Genomic DNA, 20,659 nt, shown 5'->3' with positions numbered 1-20,659 from the left:
TACTTAAATGAGAGCAAAATGCTCAATGCTCATTAACTCACATGCTACACTAGCAACAACAGTATAAGCACCTACAACATAATTGTATCCTCTGTGTCTAATATATTATTAAATTTCAGGCAACCATTGAATTGAGCAGGAAAAGGGGAATACTCTTGTGGCCTCATTGACATTACATCCACTCAGCTTCAAGAGTGGTTCTACCCATAATACAAGGATAGAATTGTTGCAGTATCCATATACTCTGCAGGTGGGCAATGCATTGCATTACACATTTTCATAGACAGTGAGACAACCTGTAGATATATAACCACTCTATTCACTGAAAGTTCAAATAACTCTTTTTTATTCACAAAGAAGTGAAACATTACACACTTTATGGCTAAACTAAAAGTTATGTCATCAAAATAGCATCTGGTATACATAACTTTTATGCATTTGTGGTGTTTTATGTGATGAAAATCATTTACAACTAAATCACATAGTTTATCTGCATGTAGGATCAAATGATTGCCAATTGCATTAATTAAAATGGAAATGCAAAGTTGCTGATGTTCTTCCTTTGTAACAATATTTTTACTGTTTCTTTCTTGCCATATGCTGTCAAATAAATTACATCCAAAGATCAATCTCATGACTGTGAAAAGTAATTCCTGCACACCAGTCCGCGATGCTGCTAGTCAATATTAAATAGCTATTTTGCAAATTTTTGTTTCACAAATCCTACCAAATTTATGGCCCTGTCATGTCCGAAAAATAACAGTATCAAAAGTTGCATGTGGTGACGGAAAATTTTTCTTTAGCTGTGGAGCTCCAAACTTAGTGAAAAAACTACAGAGAGTGCATTTTTGCCACTTTTCAGTTGACTGTATTCCCCAGTTGGATTGTCAATCTGGATTCACTTTCTTTATGAAAAGCTGGAGAAATGCACCGGTATGGTTGGAGTTCGGTGGGCTCTTTCTTCATATTGGCTCATTAATCTGGTTTTTTTTTCCCACATAGCACTAGAAATCCACTAACATAGGTGGAACAAGTGGTGTGCGATGATGGGAATTATTTATTTCATTATGAATTACCGATAAGTTAATGATATATTTGTCAGGTTACATAAATATGAAAAACTGGAAGAATACTTGCAATATCTCTGTAGCATTTCAAGTTCACATTGGAGATACAAAATGTTGGTACATTGTCCTTTCTTGAGGTCCTTGTCCACGAAACCACAGTGAATGTCTCAGCTATACTATACATGGGAAATCCACTATATGGATTAGTATGTGCACCTGGCCTAAAAGTGCGCTGTTCTGATGATAATTCATCAAGTGAATAACACCTACAATGTCGCAAACTAGGCACAAAAATTGGAACTCCTAAGAAAAGTCTTCAGTGAGGCAGGTTACATGATCAACTAATGCTGCAAGCAATTTCGCATGGTACCAGCTTGGAGAATATCACCATAGAAAAGAGTTAAAAGCTTGCATTTCTGCCAACAGGAAATATTTGACAGCTGCTGAAGAGATATAACTTCAAGGCAGTCTTAAGGCCTCCAGCTAAAATGTGCCATATCATGAAATTGTGAAAAATAATTTTAGGCCACAGAGTTCTTGACATATATGAAGAAATTATCTGAATGGGATGGAAATCAGTAGATGTGATGTATGCACACAGATAAACAAATGATTATAATTTCAGAAAAATTGAATGGTTTATCCAAGAGAAAGAGCTTCACAGTCATAATTCAACCAGAAATCTCGTTGACTGGAGTAAAATTGTCTTCAGTGATGAGAGGTGTGTCAATTTGAGTCCCAGTGACCAGTGAAGGTGCATCTGGAGGTGCTGCAGACAGTGGTGGGATACCAACCTGACCATCACCTGCCATATGGTCCGACAACCAGGGGTGATGGTTTGAGGGACAATTTCTTGTCATAGGAAGTTCCCTTTGGTTGTTGTCTGCAGCACCCTTACAACACACTGGTACATTGGTGAAATTCTATATCCAATTTTTGTTGCCCTTCTTGGCAAGCCAACCTGGGCTTACATTTCAGCAAGATAATGCCCACTTGCACGTGGCAGAAGTTTTTAATGCTTCTCTTAATGCTTGGCCAGCAAGGTCACCAGATCTCTCTGCTGCTGAGAACGTTTGGAGCATTATAGGCAATGCCCTCCAACCAGCTCAGGATTTTAATGATCTAAAGTGCCAGTTGGACAGAATTTGTGACGATATATTTCAGGTGGACATCCAACAACTCTTTCATTCAGTTCCAAGCTGAATAACATCTTGCATAAGGGCCATAGGTGGGCCAGTGCATTATTGGCTTGTTCAGTTTGTGAAGCTGTTTTTATTGAATAAATCATCCAATTTTTAATTGTAATCATTTGCTTGTCTGTACATGCACATCACCTCTACCGATTTCCATCCTGATAATTCCTTCATGGTGCATTTTCTTTCTTTTTTAGAGTGCATTGTGTGAGTTCAATCACTGTAATGGTGAGAAGACTGAGCTTATGATAGTGCAGTGTTGTATTGAGTGGGAGAGATATCTGTGACTACTCTACAAAGAGAAATCAGCAGTTGCCAGACGTGCTTAGTAAGATGGACATAAAATTGCATTCGACGATACCTTTGTTGTTATCTCTATCATCACATTTCTGAGACAGTATGATTAAAAAACTACTGAGGTAACTCACCTCACACAACCATCAATAAAGAAGCTGGCTAGCAGCTAAATGCAGTGTGGAATCTGACCATTTCCATTTTAAATTGGGCAGGTAGGATGGAAACTTTGCTTTGAATGGTGATACGCTATAGAATATGTACCAGTGCTGTCACACCTCATACCACAGCCATAAAAAAAATCGTATGGCAAACAGTTACCACTCAACAATGACCAAGTTACACTCAGTTGAACTTTCGTACAGCTTAGGACTTTAGAGAAGATTTTATTCAATCTCTGTTTGCTTTATATGGGCTACATTTTACAATAATCATACAAAATAATTCATTGAAATGGGAAAAGGATAATGCTTTAAAGTAAAATATGTTTCAATGCTTTTATTCTCCTTACAAAAAAGTTTAAAAATTGTTTACTTTCTGCAAGTTTTGTTTCAATTCTGTCAGACTGTAAAGGAAGTGCTCATCAACAGTTTATGTATTCACTTTATTGCCTCTGATACAAATGGATCACTGAAGTCAAAATCTGGAGGATCATCCGGTACGGGTGGTGGTGAATGTGGGATATGAATTCCCTCCAAGTCCATTAACTGCAGTCTTATATCCATGTCCAGCAGTGTATCCAGGTCACTTTGCAGTTTTTTGCTTTTCATTGAACGACCTGAAAAATTACAGAAAACTTTGTGAACTTTTGTGAATTATGTTTTATTCATCTCATGATCTAATTTGCAATCCATTTGGTTTGCATACAGGAGACATGTCAAAAATTTATAAAACAATTACAATGATTTTTACATTAGTAAATAATAGTACTATAATAAATAACAACACTATAAGGATATTTCTTGGAACGTATAACACATTGTACCCAGCTCAAATTTCCAGTTTGTCCAGCATGAATTCATCCACTGAGTAATAACACTTCAGTGTCAGCACCTCATATAGCTTTCTTTTAAGTGAACCTATATTCATCTGCATCAACTTGTTCCCTTTTAATTTATTACAAATTTTCATTCCCAAGTATTGAGGTCTCTGGGCATACAGTGTGAGGCAGTGGGTGGGAAGCACAAAATTTTCTTTGTTTCTGGTATCATGTGAATGCACAAAATGGTTTCCCTCAAAAAATTCATGTCTGGTGTACAAATATAATAATCTCATATAGGTATAAGGACGGCAAAGTTAATATTTTAAGTTTTCTAAATAATGGTCGACATGGTTCTTTGTGATTTGCAATGCACATATTTCATATGATTTTTTTCTGCATTTTTAGTAGCCGCACTATGTCTGTCGAGTTTCCCCAACAAACAATACCATACCTAATAATGGATTCAAAGTAGCTTTTATATGCTACTTTTTTGTGTGTCTATGTCAGTTGATAATATTTGCATTGCAAATGCAAAGCTGCTCAGTTTGTTTGCCAGGTATTCAATGTGTGCCTGCCAGCTCAAATTTTTATCTACATTTAAACCTAAGAATTTGACTGAGTCAGCTTCTTCTATACCTTGGTTGTTGTGTACAATCTTAATCTGCTCATTTTGACTGTTTGGTTTTGAACTGCATCACGTGAGTCTTAGATATGTTTAGATTCAACCCATTTAGCTGAAACCACATTTCTAAGGTACTGAGGGTACTGATCACAGATTTGGGAATTTTTTCGAAGTCCTGATCTTCGACTAGAACAGAAGTATCATCTGTGTACAGAACTGATGGGCAGCTGATATTTTATGGTAAGTCATTAACATAAAAGAGAAATAGGAATGAGCCTAATATGCAGCCTTGTGGAACTCCCTGAGATATATATATATATATATATATATATATATATATATATATATATGTGTGGATGGATATGTGTGTGTGTGTGCGAGTGTATACCTGTCCTTTTTTCCCCCTATGGTAAGTCTTTCCCCTCCCGGGATTGGAATGACTCCTTACCCTCTCCCTTAAAACCCATATCCTTTTGTCTTTCCTTCTCCTTCTGTCTTTCCTGACGAGGCAACCATTGGTTGCGAAAGCTAGAATTTTGTGTGTATGTTTGTGTTTGTTTGTGTGTCTGTCGACCTGCCAGCGCTTTTGTTTGGTAAGTTTCATCATCTTTCTTTTTAGATATATATATATATATATATATATATATATATATATATATATATATATATATATATATTTTATTTCCAGTGAGAAAAAAATATGTGCCATTTGAAGAAATGCTAACTCTTTGTTTTCTGTTGGATAAGTAGGATTTAAACCATTGTAGGGCACTGCCGCTAATGCCATACTTTTCAAGTTTGTAAACAAGCAATGCATGGTTTACGGAATCAAACGCCTTTGTGAGTTCGCAGAAAATTCCTGCCGCCTTATTTCACTTATCTAATGATGTACTTAATTTCTCTATGAAACTGTTTACTGCATCGATGGTGTTTTCCCCCTGCTGAAAACCAAATTGATTGTTTAGAATAACAGAATATTTTGCAGTGAAGTGGTGGATTTGTGCAACAGCAAGTTTTTTCAAATATTTTAGGTAGGACTGGGAGAATCAAGATAGGATGATAATTTCCCATGATATCTCTTCATCCCTTCTTGAAGAGTGGTTTGACTTCAGAATATTTCAGTACCTCTGGGAAACAGCCCTCTTCAAAACATTGATTTATTATCTGAGCTAGTGGGTTTGCAATTCTGTTGTGTACCACTTAAATAAATTTGGTGGGTATTCCATCCCAACCTGCAAATTTTTTGTTTCTTAATGTTAGAATAGCATTTTCTACATTCTCCACAGAAACTTTTGAGACTTTTGTAAAGTTTTCAGAGTTCTCGCCTAGGCCAAAGGGATTTACTTTGTTGTGATAATCTGTTACATCTACTTGAGATTTTGCTACATTTATAAAGAATTCATTAAAGTACTTTGGTATTTGAGTTGAATTTACAATAGTATTTCCTTCAATGTCAATTTTTGGAATTTCTTGGTTACAGGCTTTAACACCTAACTCAGATTTAATGACTGACAACAAAGCCTTTGTCTTATTTTTATGATTTTAAAATTAGCCTGTTATTTGCCAGTTGTTTTGCTGCCTTGACAACTCTTTTAAATATGGTTCTGTAGAGTCTAACATAGTTAATGAAATCAATATCTTTATTATATTTTAGTTCTCAGTGCAGTTGCCTTTTCCTTACACTGGTAATTTTTATGCCCTGGGTAATCCACTTTACTGTGTTTGTCATTTTACTGCTGCAGAGTCTAGGTGGAAATGTTTCATTAAAGTCTCCAAGAAAACTATTTAGGAATTTCTCAAAGTTTTCGTCACTTGACGAACAATAATCAAAAGGCCATGTTTTATCTCTCAGCTTCTCACTAAATGTTAGCAATTTTTCTTTGCTACAGTTTCTGCTCATATGGGTTCTCGTATGTGAAATGTTCCTCTATGTCTGTGGCAGCTCAATGAACAATGCACAATGATCAGAAATACCTAGATCTAGACAAAATGTATACACATCTTCATATACATAATTAGTTAGAACATTGTCAATGCATGTTGCTGATTGCTGATTGTCTCTGGTAAATTCAAAGAAATTCAATTTGAAACCATATTTCTTTACTAAGTCAGTGAATCTTGAAGTGTGGCTACTACCCCATGTGATATCAATATTAAAATCAGCAGCTATTGCAATGTTTTTCTTTTTTCTCTACAAGGTCTTCTAGCATAATTTGAAGCTTAGATAAGAATAGTTCTGTTGTTGACGTCCCTGGAATTCTGTATATTGAGATTATTATAACATTTGCTAGTGAGTCCACAATTTCTACACAACAGCTCTTGAACACACATTCTTCATTTAAATAATTAAAACAGTTTCTGATCTCATAATTTATATCACTATGTAGAAGTATATATGAGCCTCCATGTGACTTGTTTCTTCTGCAAAAGCTACTTGCTAATCGAAGTTCCCTATTTTGTTTTAGAATTTTAATTGTGTCCTCAGTAAACCAGTGTTCATTTCAGCAAACAACTTTAATATTTGCACATTCTGACTGAATGATTTCCAATTCATCTATTTTGAGCTTTTATTGTTAGAAGCATCAATGTTTAAGCAATTTATATTCCAGTGGATAACGTACCTACTTTGACTATCATTTACAGGCTTTAGCACATTTCTTGCCAGATGATGGTTTGGTTCTGTCTTTCTTAATGCTACACAAGTTTTTTCACCCCCATCACAACTTAAAAGTTTCCCTTATTTTTTATGATCTGGCAAGTATCTATGAACATCTTACTGAATATTTTCGAGCCCGACCTATTCAGATGTAGACCATCTTTGGCAAGACACTTTGCACCTAGAAATTTGTTGGGTTCAATGAAGATGACTCCTAGTTTATTGCACTGTTCTTTAATATTGCCATTTATTCTCTGCACATAACTGTCACTCACTGATCTTCTGTACACAATGCCACTTATTATTATTCTGGAATTCGGGTAGAGTCTTCTGGCCATTCAGATGTGGTTCCTTGTCTGGTTTACAATTTCTTCCTCACTGTTGTTTCGAAGCGAATTTGTTCCCACATGGATAAAAACACCTTTTGGATTTCTGCTATGTTTATCTGCTGCATTCTCTCTTGAATTTAAGACGATGTTCAGGTGTGTATGCATCCTGATTCCAGGTCAAATGTCGATTTTGGAATTTGGTACAACTATGTTTTTCAACACTATTATTTATTGCTCTATGTAGTACAATCTCTGTTGTAATTTTCTTTGCATACATTGATATACACTTGGATATTATCTTCATTCATCCATACGTTGTATTCTGTATACACTATGTCAAGGCAGAATAATGGACTGCCAAACAGTCAAAACAAACAATGCAACAGAGACACAGATGTCGTACATTGTTTCTAGAATAGCTTACCATTTACCATTACTTACAGATGTTTCAGTGTTTGTCAAGGGAACTTTTTAACAAAAACTTTAGCTATGGGCACAAGGAAACATTATCGCAGTGAACAGTTGTATCTTGTCTACGAAAATAATGTGTGATGTAATGATCTTTGACAGTAAGTGATACCTTACTTGTAACTTCTGTATACAGGTCTAACTAAATTCCCTTTCACATACTTTGTGAACAGGTTCCTCACACCAAACACAGGAACAAATGTTTAGTAAACAGGGGCTCTAAAATTCATACCTTGAGAGCTATGAGTGCTTGTCCATCTTTTATATTGTGAAACACATCTCTTGTGCTGCATGCTCTTTGCTTTCCACATTTTGGGAGGAGGTGGTATGGACCAAAACAAGAAAAAAAGTCCAGTACACATGAGTTGTCAAGAGCTATGAGCACTTGTCCCTGAAACTTTCTGGCAGATTAAAACTGTGTGCCGGACAGAGACTTGAACTCGACCTCTGTCTTTCACAGACAAGTGCTCTACCAACTGAGCTACCCAAGCACGACTCATGACCTGTGCTTGCAACTTTACTTCCACCTTCGTACCTTCCTAATGTCACAGAAGTTCTCCTGTGAACTTCACAAAAGTTCTCCTGTGAACCTTGCAAAACTAGCACTCCTAGGAGAAAGGATATTCCAGAGACATGGCATAACCACAGTCTGGAGAATGTTTCCAGAATGAAATTTCCACTCTCCAGCAGAGTTTGCGCTGATGTGAAACTTCCTGGCAGATTAAAACTGTTTGGTGGACTGAGACTCGAACTCTGGACCTTTTTCTTTAGTTTTAAGATTTTGTTCGTGGTTTGTAGGATAGTGCAGTGAGACATTAAATGTATTTTGTAGACTAACTGTGAGACTAGGTGAAGCTGAAGTGCCTCAGGAATTTGTATTTGCAGATAGTAAAATAAATAGTTGCTTAAAAAAATCTGTCAGCATGTGTTTGCATATACACAAGCTTTAATTGCAATTGTTATATTTCATATGTTTAATTAGTGCAAAATTTATATTCTCTCCATTTGAGGTTTGCAGTGAATGGAAAATAAATATCTCATTTCATTTGTTAATATATTTTGCCAATTGGCTATCTTCACTGATCCTTCAAACAATGGAAACTCCTGGTTGGAGTATCAACACCATAAATATGACATATTAAGTTGCAGACTGGCTCAAAAAGACACTTGCACATAAGCTTTTGGCCACAGCCTTTGTCAGAAAAAGAAAGAAAAACACACACCATTCATTCACACAAGCAAGACACCTCACAAACTCATGACCACCAACTCTGGGAGCTCGGACCAGAATCAGATCCTTGCTGCCAGAGTTGCATTGTATTTCTGGGTCAAACATTATTTATTTATTTGCTATTTTTTTTAGTCTGTTACTGAGATGCAAAAACAGACCAAATGTTTTACATGAATTGACATGAATATATCATATAATATTTACACATAATTTTAAATGTATTACTGTAACCAATCATTATGGTGTTTAAGGGGAAAAAAGAAAATCTGTATAACATATCTCCATAAAAAAATTTGAATATGTCGATGTACTACCATTTGGCCATTTGGCACACAGATATATGTTCATCTGTGACCCAGAAAGCAGATGCTACTGGTCTGCTGTACTGTCTGCATTGCTGGATCACAAATTTTGCAATTTATAATTCTGGACTGCACTGCTGTACAACACTATGCTAGTGCAAATGGCATCAGAACCATGCTAGATTTGTCATTTGGCTAGGTAGTTAACCAGCGGCATGCTTAGGCATAACTTGGGATTCAAATGAGCTGTGCTACTGTGCCACCCAAGGTGTAGAGATTGGGAGATGGCTGCCAAGGTCTCAGGAAATCCTTCCTGGTCCTCCCTGAGGCTCATCTCCTCACTGCTTCCAGAAGGTTTGTTGTAGGCAGATGTTCTGCCATGATGTGTCTCATCATAATCTATGGCCTCTTCTATGTTGTCTCTCAGCCATGTAGGCTTGCAGTTCATTATCTAATATTTAGGTTGTCAGCGAGTTCAGCTTATGCCTCAGTTCCTCATTCCTTATTATCTTAGAGGCTGTTTTAACACCAGAGACATTCTTGTCCTGGTATGCAATGTCTTGTTTAATGGCGCATTCCCAGACAATGGTCTGGAGTGCCAGTTGCTACTCAATTACAAGTGTCTGTGATGTGTTTTCGTATTTTCAATAAGTAGCTGGGATACGGACCATGTCCCAACAGGTAGCATATAGTTCCCTTGATCAGAAGGAAGAATGACTTTCTGGTTCTTTCTTTTGTGTTAGGAAGGAGTTGGTAAGTTCTTCTCCCTGTTTCTGCCTGTTTGAGATTTTTTGCTAGTCTCTGTCAGTGCATGCCCTTATTTCCTTATTCCTTTACCTTATCATATTCACTCTTTTGGAGCCAATATTGTGTATCTTTCTTTCTTTTGGGTAGGTCTAGAGGTAGCAAACCTAGTGACACCAGCAATGCCTCAGTCGGTGTTGTTCTGTACACAATGTTACGTCATTATCATTCTGAGACTGTGAACCCAAACACTTGACCTGTAGCCCACAATAGTGATTAAGATTGCATTGTAGTACATTCTTATTGCATTTAGTGGCAGCTGGAAACTTATTTGGCCAGTTGCTGCCATTCTGTCCAGGATTTTAATGCCTCTCTGTCAGATGATTTGTGTTCATTAACTCGTGCACTAGCTCAACCTATATTAACAGATTACTGGTTGTCTTTAAAAGTAAGGGATGACCAGGCAGCAACAGTAAATAAGTGGAGATCTTACAGCCTTTAAGTCCTTTTGGTACTTGTCAGTTAGAAGTTTGTTTGAACACTACAGTGTCTCACTAGGCATGGTCCTTTTGGAGATGGTATGCCTTTGCATTCCTCTGACCTTTGAACTGACTTGTCCTGTCAGTTATGAGGCACCTGCAGTTTAACATGACTCCAAAACTCGTTGCAGCATGGCATCTGTCATATCAACAAACATGAAAGAAGTGCAAAACAACAAATAAGAAGCAGAGGACTGACCATGGTTTGAATACCAAGCCTTTGGATGCATAGTCTGGACTTCAACCAATAAGCCATCACTTTCTTAGAAACACTGAATGTAAACAAAAACCTATGTTGTTAGTAAAAGACCACTTTGATTTTTTTCTTTTTCCACAGTTGGATAAACCAAAAACAACTGGCAACCAGGATGAACTCCAGTCTTCAGATGCATTATAACATTTCACTACTTCTAAAGACAAATCATACAAAATGAAACTAACATTGAGTAGAAAGATGTGTTATTTTTCCTGTTTATGAGCTTCAAGATTATTTGCTTCTGGCTAGCTAACAGTTTCATTACATACTCGAACACCAACATATAAAAGACAGAGAGGTAAAACATAGTTTTACACAGTACAGACCTAACTTGTCGTACATACCAGAGATATAAAAGCATCACAGATAGGACGAACTTCGTAATTTGTATTTTCAGTTTTTAACACTTCCTCCAAATAAAATATATGAAAAAACAGTAAATGTCACATGGATTTAATCTTCTGCACTCCAATTCCTTCAAGCAGTATCTCGAATTGGACCCTTTCCAATGGCCTGGTTAGTAGATCAGCTAGTTGATATGTCCCATCAGTGTGTTCTAATCCAAGATCCCCATTCAAAAATCTCTCTCTGGTGTAAAAGTGGTGGACTTCAATGTGCTTTGACTTTCTATGATACGTTGGATTTTTAGACAACTTTACTGTACTTGCATTGTCAACATAGAGTGTGGGAGGCGTCACTTGTTTGGATGTTCCAATCAGTTCATACAGCAACCTTTTCAGCCAGAACAATTCCTTTGGTCCTTCACTGGCTGATATTATTTCTGCTTCCATAGTGGATGTTGCCACTGTCTTTTGTAATTGACTGGTCTATGATACAGCCCCATGGGAGAGTGTTGCGACAACACCTGTTGTTGAACACCTCGTGTCCTTGTCACCAGCATAATCAGCATCACTGTAGAGTTTTAAGCAAGCTGCATTGTTCTTGTAAATAATCCCACAAGTCATTGTATTCTTCAGGTATCTAAAAATTCTTTTCACTCAATTCCTGTCTTCAACTGTAGGATCTTCCATGGCTCTAGCTGCTTTGTTCACTACAAAAGCAATATCCGGATGGGAGACTGTAGTCAAATACATCAGACACCCCACCGCTTCACGATAAGGAACTTTGGCTGTGATCTTCTCCTTGACATCACTTTCTTCACGTCCAGTTGGAGTAGAAACTCCATTAGCTTCATCCATTCCAAATCTCTTCAGAATTTCCATTGTATAGTCCTCTTGATTAATTGCTATTGACCCCTCTTCATTTTGCTGTATCTTCATACCTAAAAAGTTGTTGAGAGATCGTCTAGTTGTATGAAACTCCAACTTCAACATTTCCATGAACTCTTCAATATCTGCTTTATTGCTGGCCACAACTGAACAGCCATTCACATAGATTGCAACATATAAACAATTTTTGTTGCTCCGACGGCAGAAGAGACACAGATCAGCCCTTCTGTTTTCAAATCCAGCTTTTTTCGTGAAGTCTATGAAATGCTTGTTCCAACAACATGGTGCCTGCTTGAGACTATACAGACTTTTTTTTAGTAAACATACACGTCCAGTATCATCTTCGAAACCTTCAGGTTGTTCCGTGTATACGTCTTCTTCTAGTGCACCATTGAGAAAAGCTGTTTTGATGTCAAACTGGTCGAGTTTCATTTTCTGTGCAGCAGCTACTGCCAACAGGGTTCGAATCGTATCATAGCAACAGGGCTGAATATTTCTTCATAGTCAGTTCCCTGCCATTGTACATGTCCTTTGGCCACAAGTCGACCCTTGAAACGTACATTCCCATTTTCTGCAATTTTCTTATGCAAGACCCAACAATTCTGCAAAACCTGTGCACCACTTGGGCACTCAAGTATTATTCTCTCTGAGGGACTTTGGTTCTTGATGAATAGCCACCAGCCACTGAACTTTATTGCTAGACTGCAAAGCTTCAGTATAAGAGCTTGGATCCTTATCCCTGATTATAGGGGTTCCAGCCATGTACACATAATCTCCACTGGTCATCCAGTCTGGTTTTTTCTTTTCACGTTTGCTTCTTCGTGTCTTACTTAAACCTTTACTTCCTCCGGAACTTGAAGTTGTGTCTAAATTTTCTTCCTCCTCACTTAATCCTTCTGTCCTTTTGTTATGACTGACATTTTCTGATTCCTTTTCCTCATCAGAAGTCTCATTAGGTTCACTTTGTCTAACAGTTTCATCCTGAGCAACTTCAAATTCAGTAACATTGGTCTGCAGATTGCATACAACTTCAGCCTTAAATTTTACATCATGACGTAGCAAAACCTTCCCCTTATGGAATCCAGACCCTGAAGCCATCTCTGTCATTCACATATCCAACTAGATGTCCATGCACAGCCTTGCCATCAAACTTTGTGTGAAAATTCTTGTTTAGATGCACATAACACTCCATTCCAGAGATTCTCAGATGATTCACGTTGCCTACTGGTTGGCCATACCACAGTTCATATGGAGGTTTGTTTTCAGTGGGGTACTTCTCGGTGCAATTCAAAAGATATGTAGCAGTATTGCATGCTTCTGACCATAGTTCTTTTGGCAGTTTACTGGGGTTCAACATAGAATGTGTACATTCCACAATGGTTTGGTTTTCTCTTTCGGCAGTACCATTTTGCTGTGGTGTGTAAGGTGGGGTGATGCAGTGCTTGATGCCTCTGTTTGCTAGCAGTTCTGAGACCTTCTTGTTGTCAAATTCTTTTCCTCCATCACACCTGAACTGTTTAACAATATGATCATTTGTCTTCGCTTCATTCAAGAACTGTTCCAAGACAGTCCTGACTTCACTCTTCTGCTTCAGGAAGAAAATTTTTTGCTAGAGTCATCTTTGAAACATACATAGTAATGAGCTTTTCCAAGATATTGTATAGTCACAGGTCCATTCACATCAGCATTGATTTGTTCACCAGTAACCATTGGTCGATTCATTCGAGTCCTGAATGGCAATCTATGCATTTTACCCACTGCACATCCATCACAAAATTCTTCTTTGCACCCTTCCACATTGATGTTCATCTGCTTCAAAACACTTTTCACATGTTGTGTGTGTTGGTGGCCAAATCTCTCATGATAAATTTGCAGTATATCTGACAATGTCACCAAGTTCACTTGAACTGGCTGGAATTGTTTAAATACATGTATGACAAGAACATAGAGACCATGGTTGACATGACCAGTCATTATTGTTTCACCAATCACTTTGTCTTCAATGTGGAGACTTTGGTCACCAAATCTTGTGCAGATACGTTTTTGTGCAGCTGCTTTTACAGAGAAGAAGTGAGCACTTCCTCCAGGAACATAAAGCACTTCTCTCAGATCAGCTTTCTTTGTGGAATTATTCTGAATTTTCACAGTTCCCTGTCCATGAGCCAGCATGCTTACACCTCTCTTCCCAATTGAATTTTTTTTAGGAACAGCAAATTTTGTATGAGACACAAAAAAATGTTTATTTGCAGTGATGTGATGTGTGGCACTACTATCGCAATACCAACTGTCGACTTCAAAACCGTTAATGACTGAGGCACCAAAGACTTGTGCCAAAAATGCAACATTCTTTTCAGACTGATTGATGCGAATTTTTTTATCTGACTTTTTCACTGAACACACTGCTGCCCAGTGCCATACCTGCTCACATTTATGACATGGAAATTTTCGTTTTGCACGTTCCACATTCTTTTTCTATTTTTCACTATTGTCACATGTATTTCGCCAACTTTTCTTCTTAGGACTACTGTGTACAACAAACGCTGCTGATTCAACCATACTTTGATCACGCAATTAAGTGGTCCACAATTTTTCAATCAGAAGATTTACACTTTGATTTTGAGATGGAATTGTGTCCCACAAGTCTTTAAAGTTGTCATATTCTTTGCCTAGCATGGATAAAATTCGGCCATTTAAGATTCTTTCAGATGAAACATTTACTTCATGCTTCTGCAGTTCATCATTCAAGTCCACAAAAAGTTTCTGCAATTTCGTGGCATGAGTGCTATCATCCTCTTTGTCATCACGTTGAACATGAAAAAATGACTCTATCAAAATATTCAGTCGTTGCATAGTGCTACGCTCGAACCGCGCACGTAATTTGTCCCAAATTTCACTTGCATGAGTGCTTGTTAAAACGAGTTAGGCTACTGACTTCCCTAGCACATTTGCTAATAAACTAGCCACTTTTGCATCATCTTTCATCCACTGGTGATGTGCTGCCCTTTTTTCCGCAGTTCTTCTTCCACCTCAGGACACTTCTACGTACCTGTGAGGATGTCCTCAAGTGCTTATGCTGGCTACAGCATCAATATATGCCACTTCCATTTCAACCAGTCTTCAGGTGCATCGAGCTTACCCACATGTATTTTATAGTCACCATTGCCATTTCCGTTGAACATGCACAAAAATAATGGTCAAATTCACGTTATCTGTTATAAATTCATGGGTGAGTGAAAACAAACACTTCACGGCTTTTCATGCATGGTCTGGGACCATAACCTGTTAAGATTATTTATTTCCAACTAGCTAACAGTTTCATTACATATTCAAACACCAACATATAAAAGACGGAGAGGAAAGCACAGTTTTACACAGCAAAGATTCAACTTGTCTTACATGCCAAAGATATAAAGCATCACAGATATGACGGACTACGTTATTTTTATTTCCAATTTTAACCAGAAACAGTCTCACAGTGCTATTTGACATTATGGGTCACGGTTTCAGTTGCTGTTTCAGTAGCTAAGCCATTTGGATCCCTCACCACTGTATCAGCTTCTCTTATGTAAATGGAAACTGTCCTTCCAATAAGTTATCTGTTCTCACACTTCACCTGATCCAAGCCTACACTCTTCCTTGTGCCATCCCCCCCCCCCCTCCCCCCCCCCCCCCCCCTCATTTCCAGCATTTTTCCTTCATGAACTGCCAGCATGCTGGAGTAATTGCAGGTCAGCAACTCCTGTTAACTGGTATAATGGAAAACCAGCCAAAGTCCCAAATTTCACTTTTTTTAAAATTTACTTCATGACTAGTATTGGGCCAGTGCCCATTTTCAGATTGTCCTAAAGGTCATAAAACCAACTTTACAATTATGTAAATACACACACACACACACTCACACTCACATAGGCACTCATGTGCATGCGCTAATGCAACTCACACACACATGACCACAGTCTTTGGTTGCCGAGGCCAGAGACTGTGATCATGTGTGTGAGTTGTGTTTGCATGCATGCATGTGTGTGTGTGTGTGTGTGTGTGTGTGTGTGTTTTGTCTAATTACAATTATGGTGTTTTTAGCCGAAAGCTTACTTGTTCGATAGCCTTTTTGTTGTGCCTATCTGCGACTCACCATTTCCACTATAAAGTGAGTAGCAATCTATTTTTTTCATAATATTGTCATTATTCCATCCTGGGTTTACCATCACTTTATTTTTTGTTAGATACATTGATATGTATGTGATATTCACATTAATGAGGATGTAGTACTGGTATTTTCATTGCTCATGATATTCCCGTGTCGCAGAGCAGTGAATCACATCAGTTGAATTTTTACACAAATCTTAACTACATATGTGATTTACTCCATCAGTCCCTAATTTATTTTTGCTTTCTGATAAGTGACCATGAGGGACTAGTAGCAACAGAGGTTACCAGTAGGGTAACTAAAACTGATAGAAAGATTTGAATGTTTAGTAAACCAGCTGTGGACAGGAGCGTTTAGAGAAACTGTGACTGAAGGGTAGAAGAACAGTTGACCAAGCACTAGATAGCACTACATTTATGAGTTCATAATAGAAGAATTCATAATTGAAGGATCTCTAGTTGGTATAGAGTCTATGTAAAGAAACTTTTAAGGGAACAGCAACTACAGAACAATAGCTGGAAAACAAAGCACAGGACTTCAGACAGACAGATACCAAATGAAATGTATTGAGCTATCAAAGGGGCAATATGGGAAGCCTTCAATGACTAACGAAGCAAGATGTTGCTGAAAGACCTCTCACAAAAACCAAAGAAATTCTGATTGTACATAAAAGTTGTTAGTGTCACCAAGTTAGTATCCAAACACTCACAGATGTCACAGAAACCAAAATTGAGGATAGTAAAGCAAAATCATAAATGCTCATGTCCATTTTCAAATGTTCTTGTGCAAAGGAGAATTCAGTACTGACACAGTTTAATCCTCACATGACAATGAAAATGGATGATATAGGTTTGGTATCGATGGAATTTGAGAAACTGCTGAAATTCCAAAAATTGAACAAGATCCTATGACCCTTTGGAACTGCTATCACATTTTATACAGAACTTGCAGTTGAGATGATCCTATTTTTATCGTACTATACCAAAGAAGCCTTGAACAAAAACTGTACACAGTAGTTCGAAAAAAAGTACATGTTACATGTCTACAAAAAGAGTAGCAGAAGTGATCCCCAAAACTACTATCTAATATCTGCTGTACCCCAGAATGAATTCATTGCGCAAGCAAAAATTTTTAAAGTTTTATCTGGTGAGCCCAGGGCTGAGGGGGCCAACATGGGGCTGGTGTGCCAATCAGAATTACACCATGGCTTACCACTGAGGTAGCAGAAGACAAGGTACCAGGTGAGCAAAACTGCAAATGTCACAGTACAACATAATAGGGCAGTATGAAGTAACACTCCGTAACAGCAAGCGCTAGATCACCTCTGCAATAGCAAGCGCTAGATCACCTCTGCAATAGCCAAACATTACAGAAAGATCCAAGCTTGGCGCCACAAAATAATTATTGAGTCTCCACAGTAAGGCAAGGAGACTGCTGACGAGACCAGTAAATGGGGGAAAATTCACTCATGCACCTAGAACCACTGTATCATAGAGTCGGCTCAGCTTGTTAAATAACTGGGCTTTTGGAACTTAAGGACACATTCAGTCATGCCACCATCATGTTTGTGTCACCAGAACCACAGAGAATGCCCGTCTATTGAGTTTCAGTGAAACAACAATGAACCAGTCAATAATAGTCCTCTTGCTACTTGCTTGCTGAAACTAAGGCCAATACACACCCGCCTGATGCAAACCACAGCTGTAGTCTGCCATTGCTGCCTACTAGGTCATTCTGGATGAGGAGAAGTCTGGTGTGCTGTGTGTGCAGTCATTTGCAAAAAATCTCCTTTCAGTATCTTGAATCATTTATGAGATATGATGACTGTTATGGCCACATGATTCTCAGTGTACAACGACGTGAAAGGGTGTGTTGCACCTCCTGTCCTTTGGATATAAAACCCAGTAACTCAAGAGTGAAATGAGAGATCATTCTGCTCTCAGTTTTAAATGAAATTTCAATGTCGTATCTACATGTCATTCATTGCAGTGTATGGGCTAAAATCAACCATATATAAAGTTTATGCAATGCATTTTAACCTCTGCAAAATTCTTAAAATTTTGGACGATGTTTTACTTAATTTGATGCTGCATGGTAACTATGGTATATAACAAAAAGGAATTCAATTCATTAGCAAGTGAAGATATCAGACTGTAAGATGAGAAAAAAATCAATTTTTTTTCTAATAGTTTTTGAAAAATCAGATGATAAGTATTTCATATCGGCTAGAATGCTGTCTCTTAGCACGGGCACCAGCATTGGTGAACATTACAACCGTAACAAAAGTCACCTCAGCATGGAATGAAAAGAGCCTATCTGTAGCAACATATGAGTTAAAAATGTAATGGAGTGGCAGAGAGCACTGGCAGCGACAGAGACTGTCAAGCATTCTGGTTACAACTGCTGTGAATGAGGCATTCAGACAACATGTAGTGGTTCCAGCAGTGTTCAAGGATCAAGTGTTGTGTCGAACACATGACCATATGTTTCAAGACATGGAGATGCAGAATGATGGACAGATGAGTCACAGAAAGGTTCTCGTGGAGAACAAGAAAACATTATGTTGAGCAGTACATAAAGGACAGTGTACCTTGTGCACAAACAGCTGATCTTAGTTATACATAAAAAAATAAAAAATAAAATAAGAATAAAAACTTTGCAAAGACTAGCTGAGGCATCTAAATATTTTCAGATGATTGGTTTTGATATTTTGAGACTGTTAAATAGAACATCTGCTGGAAATAAGTATATGCTAACAGTTATAGATCAGAATGAAATTTTCACTTTACAGCAGAATGTGCACTGATATGAAACTTCATGGCAGATTAAAACTGTGTGCTTGACCAATAGTTTGAATTAGAGATATTTTTTTTAAGGTCCCTGGCAGTGGTGCCAGTTCCTCATCAACAGGCTAGTACAGTAGTTGATAGCTGGATGCTTAAATTTGGTATGGTTGATACCATCATTATGCGTCAGGGTACGAATTTTCTATTGGACTCGATGAAACATTTATGTGATGTACTTTGTATGTGGAAGTTATGGACAAGCCTGTTCCATCCACAGACTAATTGCAGAATGGAGCGAGTTCCTAAAGCCATCTCTAAAATGTTAAGTTCTGTGTTAATAGCCAGCAACATGACTAGGATACATACCTATAATACTTAGTTTGCACGTATCATTCTAAAGTCTATGTGGGTACAGGTTTGTCACTGTTAGAGGTGGTGTACAGTAAAGAATGCTGTCCCACTTTGACGTCATGATTCGTAAATTGTGACCTAACTGCAAATCAGTCAAAAAATTTGTGAAAATGATATATGAGGTGTGCAGAAGGTAAAGTTGGCCAACACTAAAGTCTTGGAATGACAGGAACAATAGGGGTAACATGTACGGAAACTAATACAGTATCAAAAGTGTCAATGGACGTTAGTCACTAATCCTTACTTGCCTAATGGAAAGACAAAGAAGTCCTTGACTAAGTATCAGGGTCCCTATGAAGTCATTGAGATGACTTATCTAGTGAATGTTAAGTGCAGTTTCTGTCTAAAATATCTACTGCCCATGTTAGTAGAGTTAAACCTTTTATAGAAATGGTGGATATATTACCACAAATTCCAGCAAATGACTTCATGCATAGGAAATGACTAACAAAGTAAAAAAGCATGTGGTAGTGGATAAGCATTATGTGCATAGCATACCCTACACGTTGAAGTGATGCAACAAGTAGTAATATTTGGGCTTAGGTGTGTTATTTCTAGGAGCTATTTAATGCATAAGTCATTTTTTTCTTTTCTTGTTCAAGTGTATTAATTTGCATAGGCCATTGCAGTTGTATTGGATACAAGTTATTTCACAGTTGTTTTGTTTCATAGATGCATTTTTGGGAGAGGGAGAGAATAATGAAGGTTCCTTTCCTCAGGTGGCGGGTCACCAGGAACAACTGGATAAGTTGTTGTATTCCTGAAGCTGCCACGTGTCGTTGATGGAGAAGCGATGCATATAGGTTGCATTCAACAGTTAGAGTTGGGTGTTTTTTCCTGACAGCCAGATGTGCTGTTAACCAGTCATCAGTGGACACTGAGGTTGACTGTTGATGTGCGGGAAATAAGAAATGAAGTTCACCGGTTATGGGATGTTTTCATAGAATTACAGAGAGGAATGCAAGGGAACAAAATCCTCACTGTAGAGCAAATACCAGAGGCTGAGGCTATCATATGGCAAATTGAGAGCTCAACTGACAAAAATGACAGACACTGCACCATGGAAGCAAGTTTGTTGGAAAAGAGGGTGGTTGGACACAGGAGGAAAAATATTAGAGACAGTGTTAGGAATGAGGATATTAAGAAGTTGGATGACATGATTGGGCAAGTGCAATTGATGTCAGGCGCGACCCGAGCCAGTGGCATACCGTCCAATTGTTGAATTTTGAAGGGGCATTATAAATAGCACCAAAATGATATATGGAGTTAGCCCCAGTACATCCAGGATACAATGAAAACAATAAACATGGATTTGGGAGAAATACAGAATCAGTTGAGCTTTCTGGGACAGCAAAATAGCAGTAGCCAGACTATTACAGGTATTAGCAGATATACTCAATGAT

The 20,659-nt window shown here is 37.9% G+C and overlaps 1 protein-coding gene across 1 annotated transcript in view; it reads right to left on the bottom strand.

Annotated features, from left to right (window-relative positions):
* Positions 1-3,068: 3,068 nt before the first annotated feature.
* Positions 3,069-20,659, bottom strand: part of LOC124803202 (engulfment and cell motility protein 1-like) — a 63,703-nt gene continuing 46,112 nt past the window's right edge. Inside the window, exon 5 of the mRNA XM_047264384.1 lies at positions 3,069-3,332. Within this exon, the coding sequence (XP_047120340.1) occupies positions 3,154-3,332 (179 nt within the window). The 3' untranslated portion in view covers positions 3,069-3,153. The remainder of the gene's footprint in view (positions 3,333-20,659) is intronic.

The sequence above is a fragment of the Schistocerca piceifrons genome, chromosome 6 (genome assembly GCF_021461385.2).
Source record: "Schistocerca piceifrons isolate TAMUIC-IGC-003096 chromosome 6, iqSchPice1.1, whole genome shotgun sequence".
NCBI lineage: Eukaryota > Metazoa > Arthropoda > Insecta > Orthoptera > Acrididae > Schistocerca > Schistocerca piceifrons.
This window is presented reverse-complemented; position numbering and strand designations above follow the sequence as displayed.